Raw genomic sequence first — 19,071 nt, 5'->3', positions numbered from 1 at the left:
GGACCCCAGCAGGAGCTGAGATGGCCACTGCACCGAAAGAGGCAGTAAACACTATTGCCTTGGAGGAAATCCACACGGAGGGCCAAGACCCCCCCAAAGGTAGGTTTGTGTTTGCAGGACTAGAAGTTTTGGTCCTCGTGTAGTGGGGTAGAGGCAGGGTTCTGGCACTCCAGTTATCTAAAATCTCTGCACATGCAGCCACAGGGACCAGCTTCATATTGCTCCTCTCCCAACACAGCTGGAGGCTTGCCTTCCACCAGCAGCAGTGGAAGAGCTGCCTGCCTTGGTTTCTATGAAATTATTATATTTTTTTTCTTCTGAAATTCTGTTCCATTTCAGGGTTTGACCTGACCAAGCTGGAAGATAAATATCCTGACAGGAAAATTTGTACAGCTCTGACTTTACCTAAATAAGAGCTTAAATGTATACATGCACTGAAAGCTTCCTGCAAGCTCTGTTTATAAAGCCATCCCAGCTCTTGTCTTGAGCTGCTTGGTTTGTTCTTGAAATGGGGGAAGAAAATGAGGAAACAAGCTTTAGGACACAATATCAAGCCCAGAGCCCCAGCTGTGCCTGTTGCAGCAGCTGTGACTATTGTAGGGGTGGGGGGGCAGGACAGTCCCCAGCCCTGGCTCACAACACCCATGCCAGGACACATTAGGTGTTTCCAGCCTCTCTACTGGTACAGTCCACATTAAATGTTCATATTTCATAAAGACCTGAGGAGGTACAACTTGACAACTGATTCTGTTTTGTTTTGTCTCTTTCTTCCCCGTTGGTGTTACAGGACAGAAGACATTTACGGTGGAAGAAGCTGTGGAAACCATTGGGTTTGGGAGGTTCCACATTGCACTTTTCCTAATCATGGGAAGCACCGGGGTAGGTGTCTGCAGCCAACTGCACGGTACCAAAAAAAACGCTCTCCTCCTTTTCTTTCTTACTGTGCAATAACAACTGAAAGCACCATGCACACATATTGCAGCCCCCCCCCCCCTTTTTTTTTTCACACATACTTTCTCAAGAAGGATTTCTGTTTTTGTCACCTTTGTCCAAAATCAACATTGGATGAAACTGATATTGAGCCTATTTCAAGGCAAAGCAGAACAGGTTGCCCCGGGTCATCCTGGCCTTGCCCCTGCCCTGGGTCACCGTCCCACCTCCTGAGGGTTAGGTTCAGCCTCCTGACTGCATTTTTCATGCCATCCCCAGGGCACCCAAACCCTGTACAGTCTGACACAGGATGGCTGCCCTCCTCTCACCCTTGGCCACCTGGAAAACCTCCTAATTAACTAACTGACTGGGTCCTAGGTTAACAGCACATCTGGTTTGGGAACCAGGGCCAGGCTGGGGTGAAGGTGTGATGGGGACGTATCTGTGAGGATTGCCACAGCTGAGACGGGAAGGCCTGTAGCTATGAGTGAATAATGGCTTATTTCTTAACTAAAGCCAGCTGCTAGGAGCAAACAGACAACAGAACAATTATTTTATTTTATTTCATTTTATTTTATTTTATTTTATTTTATTTTATTTTATTTTATTTTATTTTATTTTATTTTATTATTTTATTATTTTATTTATGTTAGGGACCTCTGTGGAGGCACCACAGTTTCACAGGGCCTGTTTCAGCATGGTGGGACTGCCGTGGCTGCAGGCTAGGTGGGGCTGAAGGCCTTCACCCTACAGGCTCCTCACATTTTCCCTTCTTGCTAACCGTGCACACTTGTTCCCAAAGGTGGCTGAAGCCATGGAGATCATGCTAATAGCTGTTGTGTCCCCCCTCATCCGATGCGAGTGGCAGCTTCATGACTGGCAGGTGGCTCTAGTGACGACGGTGAGTGACTTGTGCTCCCCCATGCAAGTCATCCTCCACAAGGGCAGTGTCTGCAGCACCATCAGGCTTCGTAACATACATTTCCCAATAGACCAAATAAATTCCAAGGCCTCCCCTCGGGGACAGGCCACAACTTTAAAATTCCAGGAAGCAATCTGTCATAAGCACACATCCATGCCCAGAAGTGTAAAGCCAAAATGAGCCCCCCAGTTCCTGACTCTTCAGAAATCCTTGCCACCCTTTGCTTGAGGACTGACCCTATGCATAGCTCCAGCACTTTGGTTCATCCTCCTGCCTAGAAAGCATTTAGCTCACCTCCATTTTAGAGAGCAGCGCTGCCTGGTGCTGCTGGGAGTGATCACCCCACAGCTGTCTTCCAATTCCCTGTAGATGGTGTTCACCCCACAGCTGTCTTCCAATTCCCTGTAGATGGTGTTTTTTGGCTACATGGTCTTCAGCATAGCGCTCGGGCTCCTGGCCGACAGGTATGGACGCTGGAAGGTGAGTGGGCACCGGGGCTGTTCGTGCCCTTTCCCAGCCCTGTGACAAGCCACGAGGGGCTGGCCACCACCTGTCCCCTTGTCCCTTTGCTGTGCAGTGTCCCTGAGGAACTGATCCCATGAGAGTCCCGGGGTTTGTTGCATGGGGCTCAAAACCCTTCGGATCAACCTGAGCCCTTCCCAAGTTCTCTGGAAGGCTGGGAGTGCTTGGTTCTGTGACCCTGATTTTGCCCCTTGCAGATCCTGCTGCTCTCCTTCCTCTGGGGAGCCTATTTCTCCCTGCTGACCTCGTTTGCCCCATCCTACATCTGGTTCGTCTTCCTGAGGACCATGGTGGGAGGCGGCGTGTCAGGCCACGCGCAGGGGTAAGGCCGTGCTTGGCGCCTTGTGAGGAGCACCCTGACACCAGGTTCTGTTCATGAATAAGCGAGAGCACGGCTCTGCTTTCCTTCCTCCAAGGAGGCACCCAGGGGCCCGCAGGGGCTGTATTCCTGGGTTTAAAGCAAGAAAGGCCCCACAGCTCATTTTGGCTGACCTTGGCGCAGCGCCCGGTGTCTTGTGCGCTGAGCCTGATAAGCTGAGGCTGCGCGGTGACCGGGAGGAGACGGCCAGGAAGGGGCCTCCGAGGGGGCTGGAAGTGCAGAGGAGAGCAAATTCCCACATCGCCTTAAAGCAAAACGCTGTTCTGTAATGCCATCGAATCCCTGTCCATCTACCTAAGCTGCAGTTCCCAAGGGCTCCTCAGCCCTGGGACGGAGAGGACAGCTGGTTTGCATTAAACCAGTGACAGGGGGATTATTAAGCACACATGTTACAAAAACAATTAGACAGGTAACAGATGAGCAAAGGATGCTTCCTTGTAAAAAAGTCACAACAATTCTGCTTAGAGTAGCAAATTCTTGCTGAACTGGTGTAAAACCTTCCCACTTAAATGAAACTTTTTGCCCTTTTGGTGCAGAAGCAGGGAGGTGTTTTTTGTTTTTTGGTTTTTTTTTTTTGGGGGGGGGGGGGAGGAAAAATTCACAGTATTAACAGCCACTTCACTAAAAGCCTGGCAAAATAAGTGATTTCTTTTGACTCTGACAGGGAGACAAATGCAACATTTCAGTTTTTTCCATGGTTCCTCAAAGTCTGGGTTGAAACTCAGGGCAGTCAAGAAAGATCCCGTTCCACTCGAGGGGCTGCGGGAGGTACAGCATTGCCCTTCCTGCAGCAAACTTCTCTCAGCCTTTCCCTCACCTCCCTTTGAGTCTCCATGAATGCTGGTTGGAATGCATGATTTTTTCCAAACCCACTGCCAGGCAGGACAGCCCAAAGCAGGCTGCACTGGCCCAAGAGCCCTTTGCTGAAGCGAAGGATGGGAGGCTGGTGCTGCCAGCAGAAAGAGACACCCCATGCCCAGGTCGTGCCTCCACCAGCCTCCTGGGGCTTCCTCCCTCAGAGGATGGAGGGCAGGACCAGGGAGGTAAGGTGCTTTCAGTCCCTTCTGCTGCTGGTGTTGCACATTTTATGAAACACCTCAACAGCTGAGATGACAGAAAGAGCCAACATGGACTCTCCCCTTCTCTTTTTGGCCACGAAGGGGATTTATGCCAGGCACCTCCCTGCATGTAACCTGGAGCCTTCCTGACTGAGGGCATGTTGAGCAGGTTCCCCCCGGGATCTCAGCGGTGGAAGAGGGGTGGTCTCTCTGTCTGCAGGCAGCCACTTTCAATACTGGCTGGGCTGAACTGCTATTTGACTAGTGCAGACATTCTCACTGTCTCTGTCTTTCTGCCTTATTTCCCCTTTTCACTAGGCTTATCATAAAAACAGAATTTTTACCTACCAAGTACCGAGGATACATGCTGCCCTTATCCCAGGTAAGAGCCAGTACGTTACTTTTTCTTCTCATCCAGAGTCCCAGGAGATTTGTCCTGCTACTGTTTGAAAACCAGGTCTCCGACAGGCCAGCGTGTTTGTGTTAATCTTGGGCCAAACGAGTGCCTTCTGCCTCCTGTGCTAAGAGCATTATTAAGGATGCACACCCACAGCTGCATGCATAAGGGGAGCAATTCCTTTTCAGACAACTGGATGCTCCTAACATTGTGGGGAGACTGAATGACAGCTGACATCCAGCCTTTCAGGTACCTTGCTGATAGGTATTTACAGCATTGCCTGCTGTAATGGGGTCAGTGCTGGTGGGCCATCACTCGAGAGCCCGGGGCAGCACTGCCAGCACAGGGCTTCACCAGGAGTGTGTGTGTTTTCTCCAATGAGAAGCAGGATGAAGTAGTAATCATGGTGCTAGATGGGGCAGAGGATGCTCACAGCTTCACCTGTGCTTATCCCACCTTTCTTTGGGGTGCACCAGGAGGCCCTGAGCTCTCTCTGGTGTTCACAGTGAGCAAAAAGCTCATGCAGATGTAAGTCAAAAGTGAGATGGTCTGAGGAGGGGTCTCCATGGTCAAGGGCAGCTCAACATTTCCAATTGGTGTGTGCTGGGGGTCTCACATTGGGTAAATAAAAACCTTTGAGTCTGAACGATGGTAATAATCTGTGATTAACGAGGCAGCTCCCAGATGAGGTCCTGGGCTGGGCCTCTCCCTGCAGGGCCAGCATAGTTAGTCCCAAACTAGGCCAGAGACGTTCTGGAAGGGATGTGGCTGCCTGTGGGACCAAAACCACAGTGAGCACGACTGGGGTTATTCCTTGTTCAGCCTCCTGCAATGACCGCTTCATGCATGTGCAAATGGTTTGTGAAGGCCTCGCTGAACCCATGAATTCATCTGGCTGTTGGAACAGAAGGGTTGGTACACAGTCTTGGTGGCAGGGGTAGTTTGCTTTTCATTATGTTTGATCCCAGGGCTTCATTACCCAAGTGTCATCGGAAACACAGAGGTTTATAAAGAGGAATAATCTTGCATTTCTCCCCAGAAACATGTTATTTCTGCCCACAGCTTACTCATGAATTTGCTGTGGCTTTTGCGAGTTTGTTTGTGATTTGTACTGCTGGAACTCCTTTGTGTGGTCCCCCTGAAAGGGACATTTCTTCTGACAGCAACAAGTGAACTGCGGGGAGGAAAGTACTTGCAGGTCTGGGGCCAGATTCTCCACTGGTATAACTTGGCACTGGAGACCCACCAACTTTCAGCAGTGGAAGTCTCGCCCCTTTTGCCTTTGGTGCTTGTAAATCTGCTGCTACCCTGCGGAGATTCAGACGAGAAAAATTCACAGTCCTGATTGTTAGCAGAGAAGCGACTGGAAAAACAAACGAGGCTTTAAGTACAATAGCAGCTACAGCACATATTATCTGTTTTCATCCAGAGCTAATTTATTTCCCTCTTTCCTTCAACCCAAACTCAGCTTCTCTGACAGCCGTAGGATAGCTCAGTTTGAACTGCAGCTCTCCCCAGGACAGATCCCCACCTATCCAGGGAATGAGACCAGAAGGGATGAAAATAAGCAAATCGTTGCTGTTAACCCCTCCTTTTCCCTTGGAAAGGTGTTCTGGTTGGCAGGATCCTTGTTAATCATTGGCCTGGCATCAGTGGTGAACCCAACCATCGGCTGGCGGTGGTTGATCAGAATCGCCTCCATCCCCGGCATCATTCTGATCCTGGTGTTCAAGGTAGGAAGAACCTCTCTGCCCATTCATCATTGCACCCCCATGGACCTGGCGTGTCCCCAGGCACCAAGAAATGTCACCCTCACTGTGTCAGCAAACCACGTCTTCTCCAGGTCACTCACTATTCAGAAACACCAGCCCCAGACATCTTACTTACGTAGAATGACATGGAAAATCCCTACTTCTAGTGCTCGTGGGCAGGATGGGTGGCTGTGGGCAGCGCAGGCTGGTAGGAGATGGGCAGGAGGGCTTTCTACAACTGCTCTGCTTTCAGTTCATCCCTGAGTCAGCGCGGTACAACGTGTCCACGGGGAACACGGCGGCTGCCCTGGCCACGCTGAGGAGGATAGCCGAGATAAACCGGGCGACGATGCCCGATGGGGAGCTGCAGGAGCCCCCCAAGGTAAGCCCAGCCTGCAGTGCTGCCTGGGGACATGGGGGTTGCTGAGGGCATGCCATGATTTTTTTGTGTTTACTGATTTTGCAGTGCTTGTCCTATTTCTCTTAGCTATCCTCCTTATTTTGGGACACTGGGACCTTCCCCTCATCTGCTTAACATACTCCATGCCACTGTTATGCCTGCACATTCACTTTTGAATATGCAAGCTTAGTGTAATTTTCCACCACAAAAGCACAATTTATTTCTCACACTACCACCGCTGGATCCTCCCAGAGTATCCCCAGCACCACGAGACCCAGGACCCATTCCTTGGGGTCCCCCTAGGTGCCATGACCATGGGACGAATGTCCTACCTGCAGGTCCCAGAGCCTTTCCCAGCCCCTGGCCTTGCTTGTGTGCCAGCTCCCAGCATCCCAGGTCCTGCAAGTGGAGCCAGAGGGGCAGAGCAGGGGAGGACATTTCGGAGCTGCCACCATTTCCACCTCTTTAAAGAGGCTGAGCAGCTCCAGAGCTGATCGCTTCTCATGTTCAGGGCCTCAGAGTTATTATCCTACTCTTTTAAGTCCCTTCCCTGGACCTCTTTGCAGCTTATTCAATCCCACAGGCACCAAGCATTGTCCTCAGCAATTCATGCAAAATGTATTGTATTGGAATTAATTAGGATTAAAGCTTTGCTGTAGTTTAATTGAATTTATGTAATGGAACCACATTGGCCATGCACAGGGGTTTTGTTAGTTGTTCACCCTCCTGGGCTTCAATAGTAATAATAGTAATAACAACAACAACAATAATAATAAAGGCAACCACAAAACTATCCCTGTTCTCTCAGGCATGTGGGGGCCAAGGTGGGGGATTGCAGGGTGATCTCTTCTCCCCCCCCTCCATCCTTTGCAGACATCCTCTGGAAGAGGGGCTTCCTCTCCAGAGGGCTGGTGGGGCACTGTGCTCTTGGGGCAAAGGTACCGGCACCTGGGCACCAGCTGGTGCTGCTGAGTTCTTGCCCTTGTGTAAAAGACGGCTTTTAAGCAAATCTTTCTACTGTTTAATTTGCAGGAAAGAAGAGGAAGGTTCAAGGACCTCATCCATCCCAAATACCTAAGAACCACTCTGCAGATATGGATTATATGGTAATTTTTTTTTCTTTCTTTCTTTCTTTTTTTTTTTTTTTCTTCTTCTCTTGCTTATCAGCTTTGCAGGACAGGGTGACTCAGTCAATGAGAAGCAGGAGAACTCATATCAGCCCACAATGAACACCACATGTGCCCTCAGTTTGGTTTCACTTCATGTTGCCAGCTTGTTCATCCAGAGAGGAGGACAAATGCACTGCTTCGCAGGCCAGCCCACGTATCAGTGAGACAGGGCTCAAACAGAAACTCGTTAACTGGTACGACTGCCACTGGCTGGGGAAAATTAAGATTGAAGACAGATGAGTTTCATTTGCCATGTTCCCAGTAGCTGTATGCATGGGTAATATATGTTTCATTGGCTGTGCTGTCTGGAATGGAAATGTATAAATAATGGGTCCGTGGGAACTCATTGACCCAAAATCTTGCTAAGTCAGGCTTTGAATATTTTATGTTTTCCCCTCAACTTGCGTGAGTATTATGAAATATCTTTTTGTTTTTAATCCTGCTTTCTCTCCTACTCCCCCAGGAGCCACTGGCGTGTTCTCAGGTTTGCGTCCCCATCCCTTCATGCCCTCAGCATCCCCCATGTCCCCAGGCAACTCATTTCATAGCCTGCATTATGGAGCTTGTTTCTGAAACTGCCGGGGGGATAAAAAAAATAATGAAAAATTACTTCTCAGCCTGCTTATGATTAGGCATATGCTGAATTACTTGATAATGACACAGCGAGGCTGCCACCACCAGTGCCCCGTTCTTGACAGTGAGCCAGGGTGCGGTGTGAGTCTCTGCAGCAGGATAATGAAAACTCCTTTTAAAAATCACTGTGAAGGAAGGACTTGGACAGCAACTGCATTTGAGCTGCAAGCACTGGGGTCTGATTTAGAGACACCCTTCAGGCAGGGGAGGTTTAGAAGTGTCTCCCCATACAGTCTGGAATAAGACAAGGGACTGCAGTGGCACATGCTCCCTGCCATGACCACAACATCGCTGCCTCCCAGCCTGGAAGGACCAGCAATTGGGGTGGACATTGGGACAACTTGTTCTCAGCTGGATCACCACAGCTCCTGCCCAGAGGCAGCAATACTTTGCAAAGCTGTAGGCTACAACCAGCATTTATGGAGGAGCTGAGAGATGTAGGAGCATTTCCTTCATTTAAAAGTGGAGCAGGAAGGTGGCAATGTGGGCTGCGAACATCTGGGCAGAGCAGTAGTGTTAATGTCAGAAAGTGCCTCAGGATTTTATCAATTACAAATCAGCAAGCTCTTGGCATTAATCTCTTAACGAGAGCCTGTAGACTTCACGGCTTCTTCACATCCTTTCCCTGGGGTAACACAGCAATGATGGGAAGGGGAAAAGACAACACACACGCAGCATTGCACCCTGCTTTCTCAGAGTGGCTGTGGCGCAGTGGAAATGCAGGGGTGAGCTTCACCCTCATCGGGGTGCTTGGCAGTCCAGGTGTCCTGCAGCACAGCAAAACCCAGCACTAATGAGCAAGCGATCAGAGAGATACGAGCTAGGGTGTGTGGACGTGTGGCAGTGCTCTGCCATGCACTGGGTGCCCGCTGAGCTGGTGGGTGCCCGTGTCACCACTGGGCTCATGCTCATGGGGTGCCCATCCTGCAGCACCACGGTGCTGGTGTGTGCAGGGAGAGTCCCACGACATCCAAAACCTGCTGCATTTCAGTGCCAGAGCGTTTCCTCACCTTCCCCGTCAATGTCCTCATTCATCCCCACAGGCTTGGCATAGCTTTTGCTTATTACGGAGTCATCTTGGCCAGTGCCGAGCTGCTGGAGCGGGACCTGAGCTGCGGCTCCACGGCACCGCTGGGGGAGGAGGACCCCAGCCCTGCCTCGGAGGAGAGCCGCAGCCCCTGCCACTGCCGCCCGTTTGGCCCTTCTGCATATCAGACCATGATCATCAGCACCGCCGGGGAGATCGCATGTAACCTCCTCTCCCCTCCCTGCCCTTCCAGGCCCTCTGTGCCACCAGCTCGTGCTCACTGTGCCGTGCTGCTCACTGAGCACCCAGTGGGGTCACCTAGCATTTTACGCTTCTCCTTTCTGTCTCTAGTAAATCCTGTGAACATCCTCGGCATCAACTTCCTCGGAAGACGCCTGAGCCTGTGTATCACCATGGGATGTACGGCGCTCTTCTTTCTTCTCCTTAATATCTGCACCTCCAGGTAGTTGCCATCAGCATGCAGGTGTTGTGTGTGTGTGGGGGGGGTGCAACTTCCCCTACGTGTACAACATTCTGCTTTCATGCGGGCTGGGGAAATAGAAATGATGTGAACAACATCCACGAGAAAGGATACTCACTCTTCATTTTTCTTTTATTATTATTATTATTTTTTATTATTATTTTTTAGCTGTGGCAGTTAAGTCTCTTCTAACTTGTAGAGCCAGGCACTTCAAAAAGAGCTTAGAGCTCCAAGGGAAAGGTTTTGTGAGTGCTGTAATTATCAGGCTGGTTCCCTCTCAAGCTAGCAGAGCCTAACAGCTCCTAAAAGTCAGGGGGCTGCAAGTTAAACTCTGCTTTAAGCTAGACTGGGAGGCTGCAAACAGCCATTAAGGTAAACAAGCCCCTGTGAGGAGTCATTAACTTGGGTACCAACCTCTTTGCTGCTATTACTGTTATTATTTTCAGTTTTCTCTGCCTAATCTCTAGCCTGAGACAGCCAGCATGTTTGCTTGTAGCTTCTTTATAGAAGTAGCAAACGTCCTGCCAATGGACTGAAAAACAATTACACTTGTCAGCAATCAACTTTTCCTTATTTTAAAAGCCCTATCACAGAGAATACATTAGGTTGCGTCTCTGCTGATCACTGTTCAGTGACACTAACTCTTTGCTCCACGCTGCTTCCCCTTTAGTGCAGGCATGACTGGGTTTCTCTTCATGCTTCGTGCCTTGGTTTCAGCAAACTTCAACACCATCTACATTTACACAGCAGAGGTGGGTCCTTCTGAAAGTACATGAAGCTGCTGGGGCATGAAAGCCCATTTGCCAGGAATGCTGCTATATTTCTTGACGAATTCAAGTTATCGTTCTTGAACTAAGTACGTCTTGCTTCCTGACTACACTTTTCTTATATGAGATAAGAGAAGGAATCAGAAAACTGGTTGGAGGTGAGAAGAGCAGGTGGGACAGGAATGCCCTACTGAGCCACCTGTTGGTCAGCTACTACTAAATGTGATTTTTGAGGGTGTTGTGTACGGACATCTTCCAGAAGTCTCCATCTTCCCCCTTCCTATCCCTCTGAAGTTAGACAATAGGCTACCACTGAAAGGAACCTTTGCCAGCACTTAAGGGACTGATGTAGTTAGTATATCGAGTTTTTATTTATATATATATATACATATATATATATATATATTATCACCTAGTGGAATTTTTGTGTCCTGTCTACAAATAATTTTGATCCTTTAGAGAACTTCTCCTTCATACAACTTTGGAGCAGTGAGTGCTGTGGGTTACCTACAAATTGTTTTCATTTAAAAACACCACTGTGTGAAATTTAATGTATCGACTTTCAGATTGAGTAAAGTGATAAAAAGCTAATAGTCGTAGCTGCCTGGGTTGGCCTGATAGTGTGCCATACTTCTTTTAATAGCACACTATATTTACACATGCACCAGTCTTGAATAAATACCAGCCTTTAATAGTCCAGAATCAGATGCTGTTGATGTGAAGCCCATTGCTGGACTAGCCATATGATAAACCATCAATACACACAAAGTAATTGAGGATCAAAACCAAATTTAGAAATGCCTTTCCCGTCCACATGCCTGGACTCTTCCTGACTTACCTTACATCCTCTGGCTTGGATCGATAAAATACAAAAACAAAGGCTTAAATGACAATACTTGCTAAAATCTGTTGACATTAATGGGATATAACTAAAGTTAAGCAAAGCACGTACTTAAGTGCTTTATTGTCACAGGTGTTATGAAAATATGAGATATGAAAAAGCAAATACACAAAGCATGTTCCTCTAAGCCTGGAGGTTTCTTAACAGCATTTCATTTTCTTTCTCCTCCTTCTAAACAAAGGCGTTGATGCAAGTAAATAGGCTGTCTTGAAGGCTGCAGACAGTATCCTTTTTTGGGGTTTTCAAATACAGGGCCTGGCAATATAGATTGATTTTTTCCTTTAGCACCTAGCTTATGGTCTGTGACTTTAACCTGAGCAGCTCAGTGTAACTAGAAGAAAGGTGTGTGTCTCACCCTAAACCTCTACTTTGGGCAAGAAATGTCAGATTTCTAATGGCACAAATAAGACACAAAGGAACCTTTAATTCTTTTTATATTTTAAGAATATGGCTTTCCATATCTTATGAATCTGGCTGCAATGGGTACCTCTGAAGGAAAAAAAAAAAAAAAAAAAGAAAAAGGGGGACACATATCACAGAACATTGTCATGTTAATCCTATTTCTTTCTGGCCTGGTTTAGGTTTATCCCACTACAATGCGAGCCTTGGGGATGGGAACAAGTGGGTCATTGTGCCGTGTTGGAGCTATGGTTGCACCATTTATCTCACAAGTAAGAGCATAGCTGATAATGTTGGTAAACCTTGAGGCAAACATTGTTATCAAATACACTGACATGCTCCTGAAGTTCACAAAAAAAGCTGATGCACTCAATCTAGGTTGTGGTGGTTTTTTCCAACTCATTAGTTCTTTATCTGACATTTATGCAGAGTATTTTGGTGGTCTTTGCCAGATGTAGATCTGTATTAATCTCTTCACAGAGCTTAAATTGCGAGAATTTGTTGCTTTCTGAAAACTCTTAGATTCACAAGACAGATTGTTTTTCTACCTGTTGAGTTTCTCAGGTGTTTGTAACCCATCATCCACTCTTTAATTCCTAATTAACTGCCGTGTCCCAAAATCAAACTATCGTTTTTTATCTGCAGGTTCTTATGAGTGCTTCTTTCCTTGGGGCCCTGTGTCTTTTCTCATCCGTGTGTGTTGTGTGTGCAATCTCTGCGTTCACGCTGCCCATTGAGACCAAGGGCAGGGCACTGCAGGTTTGTATTGTCACTCCAGGAGCTCCTGCATAGCTAAAGGCTATTTAGAAACTAGTAGGTTTTGATTTGGCCAGAAAGCACCCCAACCTCTTCCGAGGGTTCATAAGGCAAAATAAGGACTGACAGATAAACAGAGGAAGGTGCTGTCATAGCAACTTAAAGCACTGTTACCCTAGTTGCCTCAGCTCATTTCTCATGTAAGAACAAACAAGAATGCCAGTCCTAACCCCAGATCCATCATGGCAGCATGTTAACCTAAATTAGCGTAAGCACTTCTTTGTCCCAACTTGAAATTGCTGTGCATATTCTGCTCTGCCTCTGTTGTATGCAGAGATAATAGCAGATACAAGTAACACCTGAAACTACTAAATCCACTTCTACACCAAATTCAAGTCAAATGCCCCAACTACATCAGCGCTTTAACCTAAACCCTTGTGACTAGTGTTTCCTATAAAGCTTCAGAGGCAGTCAGACAAAACACTGAGCACAAAGATTAAGAAGGAATGTCAGTTTGAACTCTGATAGCCTCCTATGCCCAAGTAGCACTGATTTAATTACTAGAGGTGGTGAGCAATTCTGTGGTTACAGGCAATTCAGCTGTACCAGCATGGAAATTTTCATACCATGCAAGAGGCAGGTCTGCATCACTCTGCATATCCCTCTGCAGTCTTACCCTATAAGCCAGAAGACCATGGGCTAGGTAATCCACGTTCTTTAGCAATCTAGGGTCAGACAGATGTTTGGCCAAACTGCTTTATGTGGGATTCAGGACCAGACTTAATATATGTATACATATACAAACACATACATGCATTATATGCATACAGACATGCGCGCTGAATTTCATTGGGTCACATCTAAGGTTTCCCATGGGTATGTGGGACAGTTAACCTTAGAGATTTTGGGAAAGAAACATATTAATCATTGCTTGCCTCTTAAAATGCATGTCTTTTAGAAATATGGACTCATGTTTTTATGCCATTTTAAAATATCTACATGATATTTTGTAAATGACTAAAAAAAATATAAAAGCTTAAGAAGCTTTAAGTGAAATTTAATAAGAAGAAATTTGAGTAGACAAAGCAACTCATTTTTCCCATGTGGGTGAAATTCAACCCCATGCACAGATGCCAGGGACCCACAATCCCTCAACTGGTTGGCTTTACAAAAATTATTAAGCAAACACTTCTTTAAAACTGCTTTAAATGCAAAAGGAAACCTCTGATTCAGATACAGATAGATTAATGTTGGCTGAGATAAATGGGAATGTAATGATTCCTTAATGGGAGGGGCTCTTCCCCTGCAAATGTAATGGCATTATTCCTTGCTACAAGTAAGAGTAATAAGCTCCAGTTGCTGGCCTTCACATGCACAAGTCAAAAGGACATAAAAATAAAAATCTGTAGATCTAGTTGTGTACTACAAGACATCATCATTAGATCGTATATTCAGTTTGGTTATTCTTCTTTAGAGGTCATTTCAGAGATTGTATTTGTATACGTAGTGTCATTCAGACATTGCTGAATCACGACTGTTGAATGTACTAAGGGCAGTCATCTAACCCATTATAAAGTTTAAATGCACAATGTAAAAGCTCTTGAGCAAGGCAATATTTAATCCTAATGCTCCAAACAACAGATGTGTATATAACATTAAGTGAAACAACTGAATGAAACACATGTAGGAAACATTTTGTGGAATCTGAACAATGACATTTAAAAATCATACTGTCCATTGTCTGAATGGAGACCAGTGAGGAGAGGTGTCCACCGAGGGCCCATACTGGGACTGGAACTGTTCAGTGTCTTCATTGGTGACATGGGCAGTAGGATTCAGTGCACCCTCAAGTGAGGCAAGTTTGACACCAAGCTGAGTGGTGCAGTTGATGCTCTAGAGCAAAGGGATGCCATCCAGAGGGACCTGAGCGGTGGGCCAGTGTGAAGCTCATGAAGTTCAACAAGGCCAAGGGCAAGGCCCTGCACGTGGCTCGGGGCAATCCCAAATATCAGTACAGCCTGGGGGATGAATGGATCGAGAGCAGCCCTATGGAAAAGGACTTGGGGGGATCTGGGGGATGGAAAGCCTGACATGAACAGACTGTGTGCTTGCAGCCCAGAAAGCCAACCATACTCTGGGCTGCATTGAAAGAAGTATGGGCAGCAGGTCTAGGGAGGTGATTCTGCCCATCTTCTCTGTTCTCATGAGACTCCACATGGGGTACTGTGATAGGTTCTGGGGACCCCAACATACATGTAAGGAGGACATGAAAGGAGGGCCACAAAAACAATCAGAGGGCTGGAACACCTTCCTTTCCTATCAAGGGACTGAGAGAGTTGTTTAGCCCAGAGAAGGGTTCAGGGTGATGTTACTACCAGCAGGTGTAATGATAAGACAAGTGTTAATGGTTTTAATCTGGAAGAGGGTAGATTAGATATAAAGAACAGTTGTTCAATTGCTCACTGTGAGGGTGGCGAGGTACTGGAACAGGTTGCCCGGAGAAATTGTGGATGCCTTAACCCTGGAGGTGTTGAAGGCCAGGCTGGATGGGGCTTCAGGCAAAAAGTGTATCCCTACCCATCAGAAGGGGTTGGAACTAGTTTATATTTAAATTCCTTTCCACTCCAAACTATTCCACGATTCTATTCTGTATCTGCCTCAGGTTATTAGGATAGCATCAGTCTGCTTTCAAAATAGCCATGAGGATTGCCTATCAGAGGCAAGACCATCAGAACACATAACCAAGTGGATGTCCTTTTCTTCTGTACCCATTTTTGTTTGTTTTCATGTGCATTCTATTAATTTTTTGTTTTTATTTTCCCCCTTTTTTAGCAAGTAAAATGAAAGCAAGTATTTGATGGTGGAGTGGATAGGAAAAAAAAATAAACCTTTGGAACCTGTCATTTCCTGTGAGCTGCATTTGATGGTTGCTTCTCCATAGCCTTTCCATTATAAGTAAAGAAAAAGGTAACTGGAACAGTGTAAAAGCTATGATTTGCATAGACAAAGGGCAACTTTCTCACATACATTCCCTTTCCTGTGATTCAATAAAAAGATGCTTTCTACTGATCCTGTGAAGCAAGATGAAGACTGTTTACCACTAGTGCTAATAGTAGTGCCAATGTCATGTTGCAAAAAAATGGAAAACCACCGTCATCATTGCTTCAGGGAACTGAGGCAATGAAGAAAAAAAAAATACATGAAGTAGATAGGGGCTTCACAATATCAGCCTGAAAGAATGCATTACTTACCTTTAAAAAACAAAATAGCATTCCTCAAATACTTGTGCATACATCATCTGAATTGAAGTGGTTAATTTTAACATCTCAAACGTCATTACATGGGCAATTTCTGAAGGTTCTTAGGGTAGCATTCGAGATCACAAGACAAAAGTTGAGTCTGACTTTTCCAGTGGGTTATTTAAACAGAGATATGTTCAAACAGTTTACTGAAAGAATTTTCTTGTCTTCATGCCCACTCACCCACATGCCTGATGGTAGCACACAGATGAGGTTCTTAGGAGGGAGGAGGCAAGCACAGCTTACCACAAGAAGTTCCTTGAAGACCTACCTACGGGCTTTCTGTACCAAAGCACTCGTGTCCTGACAGCAGCTGTGGCAGGCTGGAATGAGCTAGCCTGACCCATCTCACTTAAGATGGCATGCCAGCAAAGCACACAAATCACACGCTCATCTGGACATTCAAATCTAACAGTGATGGTCTGAATGGCCAGCTGCCACAGCTCCCCAGTTAATGCAAGAGTAAGCCAGTGGGCTGGATGCCCAGGAGCCTGACTGACTTCTCAGCAACTATCACCTGCATTGCTTATGCAGCCTCTTCCTCCAAGCTAGTAAGGAACCAAGAATGATTTCAGCTACTATGTTAGAGCATGCCTGTTTTTGTTGTTTGTTTTTAAATATTTTTCTTATGAAAACACACCTGAAGCTTGATGAAAACGGGAAATAGACTGATGTAAGGTCATTCCTTAGCTTCTTTTCCACCTTCAGCTCAGGAGGATTTTTATTTTTTTTAATTATTTTTATTTTTTGGTTGTCTCTGTTTTGAACTACACTGCTGCAAAGTCTGAATGAAAACCAGACTATGGAAGTCTTATACCGCATTCACACTTCTTAACAAAACAGAGCATGAGGTTGTGGGTTGGTTGGGTTTTTGGGTTTTGTTGTTTGTTTGTTTGTTTTGTTTGTTTGGTTTTTTTTGAATAAACTACTATTTTTAATTTGTTCACGTGTTGGTTGCATGATTTCAAAATTTTCTGTTTTGAAGTGAAAAATAAGAAGCAGAGAGAGAAGCAAGTGGACTGGAAGAGCACATCAACACTCATCTCCCCAGTATTTTCCACTGAAGAACAAGCTGTGTATGAAGCCGTAGAGGTGTCTAATTTCACTGCTAACTGTGTTAAGCCTAATAAACATGTGCTCTCAACTTCAGGTCCAGAGAAACACTTGTCAGCTTCCTCTGGAAGCACACTTTCTGAGTGCATATGTACACGTCAGGGAAACACAAGCAGCACTTGTGTCTATGCTTGCCAGTGATCTATCCACAGCACCATTATCTGTGCTACACAGCAAGTAAAAAGCAGGCTTGTGTACACACACATCTTCGTAATACCATCTGAAACATATTGGCACCATCAGAGCTCAGTTAATCCAAGAAACTGCTTGTTCTCCCTAAAACTCAGTTTTCATTTAAGATGGCATAAATGAAGAATATAAATCAATAGCTGGAGCAGCCACAGACAAGTACTTCACTAAATCTGAAATTGCTGAGGGCAGAAACGACTATCTATGTGGTGGTCAGCACCTCTGGAAAGTAGACAGAACAACAACAACAAAAGTTTGTCCTCATCTGATAATTTTAACAAGAACATATGAAGGGTCAAAGAACAGGACTTTTTTTAAAAAAAAAAAAAAATCTTCCTCTTCAAACTTGTGTACTTCCAAGAGAATAACAATGCTGGCTGTATGCTCACAACAGTATTTAGGAATTTGGAAAAACAACAAGACCTTGTGGACGAAAGAATATTTCCCTCCCTCCCCCAAACATACCCAAAGATTGACTGGTAGTTGCAAGCAAACATTTTTTCCTCCAGACTTAGCCTTTGACTCCATTAAACAGGAACACATCAAACTTATGAGACACTTGTTAAACAACATAGTACAGAAATACCATTATTTCTTGCTGGTGCTGAGAAAAGTGGTACAAAAGCACTGTATCCTTTGCTTCCTCTATTAAAAACTCTCAAATTCCTTTTTTCCTTCCCCCCCGCCTTTTTTTTTTTTTAATATATTTTTTTTAATACACTCTCCCTTACATTTTAAAATGACCAATAATGTCTTTGGGAGTAACTACATTTTCATTGTACCAGTCAGTATTGTAGGACAACAATATTACACCACCTCTTCTCATGGCTTGTGTTAAATACAGTACAAAAATCAAGTTATGGCCAGCCACATGCCTTTGGTAAAATTAAATGTCCAGTGAGATCACATTTTCTTCAAACTCAGAAAGCCATTCAGCTGAATCCATGTAATGTTTTAAAATTTAGTTCTATACAAACTTATTTTCTTCCTCAAAGAGAAATTAAACAGCTGTCACTCCACACAAATCATAAATTCTGTTCCGGTTCCATAAGTATGATGAAAGTTTGGAACTTCAGAGAAGCTTTCCACATGCCTTGGATCTCCATTAGATTTGTGTTTCAGACAAGGTGTAGGAAGTCTAGTAAATATCCACAAACCTACAGGTCAAAGCAGTCATGACTTTTCCCCTTTTTACAATTGACTGATAAATATTCTTAGTTTTTAAAAAACGTTCCACAGTCACACATGCGTCTCATTTAAGCAACTGACGGTCTTCTCCTTTGAGGCGTTTTTTCCGGGGATGTACAAAGTCATCATCTGAGTCATCACTAAGTTCTGTGTTCTCTCTTTCACTCTGGCAGTTAGGCTGTACAGGGAACTTTCTCTCAGGATACAGGCTCGTTAGAAGTTCTTCAAAGTATGCTTCAAGTTTCATGCCAGCATCAGCCACTTCTGAATCAGGCTGTTGGGTGAATTAACAACATCAATACATCATGAAATAGCTTTATACCTAAAGGACTTAATGTGATTTAAGTGCTCTCATAGGTTACAAAAATCAAACAGCAGTAAGAAAAGCACCAAGAATAGCATCTTGGGAACACATGGTACCCAACAGCACAAGCCTGCAAAACAGAGGGAGAGGGCAGACCTTTTGGTCCACACCCCCACTGACCTTTTTCTCTGATGGATTATCACAGAAGCTAACTGCAAAAGCCATGGGTTGTGAAGTTACATAAAAAGAGTCTACCACCTGTTCTATCCTGCCTGTTACAAAAAAGGTTGGGTTATGCTCTGAAATATACAGGTATGCCTCAAGGGTATTAAAGTGTTTTGGAATAACCACATGAAATGCTTTAGTTTGTCTAGCTTACAGACCTATCTTTAAATTATGGTGAATATATTACTAGAATGGATAATGACTGAGTTTCAGAAGACTAGGCCTGAAGTCATTCATAGCTACCATGGCTGACAAGTTTCC

General features: G+C 45.4%; 2 protein-coding genes across 2 annotated transcripts in view; one reads left to right on the top strand and one right to left on the bottom strand.

Moving 5' to 3' along the window:
* Positions 1–20: 20 nt before the first annotated feature.
* On the top strand, positions 21–12,528 carry SVOPL (SVOP like; the record flags this gene model as incomplete). Its single annotated transcript, XM_084304376.1, has 14 exons — positions 21–99; positions 788–879; positions 1,733–1,831; positions 2,261–2,332; positions 2,572–2,696; positions 4,130–4,193; positions 5,816–5,941; positions 6,213–6,341; positions 7,392–7,465; positions 9,205–9,410; positions 9,540–9,651; positions 10,340–10,421; positions 11,919–12,008; positions 12,382–12,528. 14 exons carry the CDS (start codon positions 21–23, stop codon positions 12,526–12,528), a joined length of 1,497 nt encoding a protein of 498 aa, XP_084160502.1.
* A 5,074-nt stretch (positions 12,529–17,602) lies between these two features.
* The window catches only part of TRIM24 (tripartite motif containing 24), a gene marked incomplete at its 5' end in the record, with an annotated part of 63,936 nt that continues 62,467 nt past the window's right edge, over positions 17,603–19,071 (bottom strand). The window contains one exon of the mRNA XM_084306535.1: positions 17,603–18,555. Within this exon, the coding sequence (XP_084162661.1) occupies positions 18,346–18,555 (210 nt within the window). The 3' untranslated portion in view covers positions 17,603–18,345. The remainder of the gene's footprint in view (positions 18,556–19,071) is intronic.

This window comes from Netta rufina (genome assembly GCF_964035555.1).
Source record: "Netta rufina genome assembly, chromosome: 1".
In the NCBI taxonomy this organism is placed as follows: domain Eukaryota; kingdom Metazoa; phylum Chordata; class Aves; order Anseriformes; family Anatidae; genus Netta; species Netta rufina.
The sequence above is the reverse complement of the archived record's forward strand: the minus strand, read 5'-3'. Positions and strand labels throughout refer to the sequence as shown.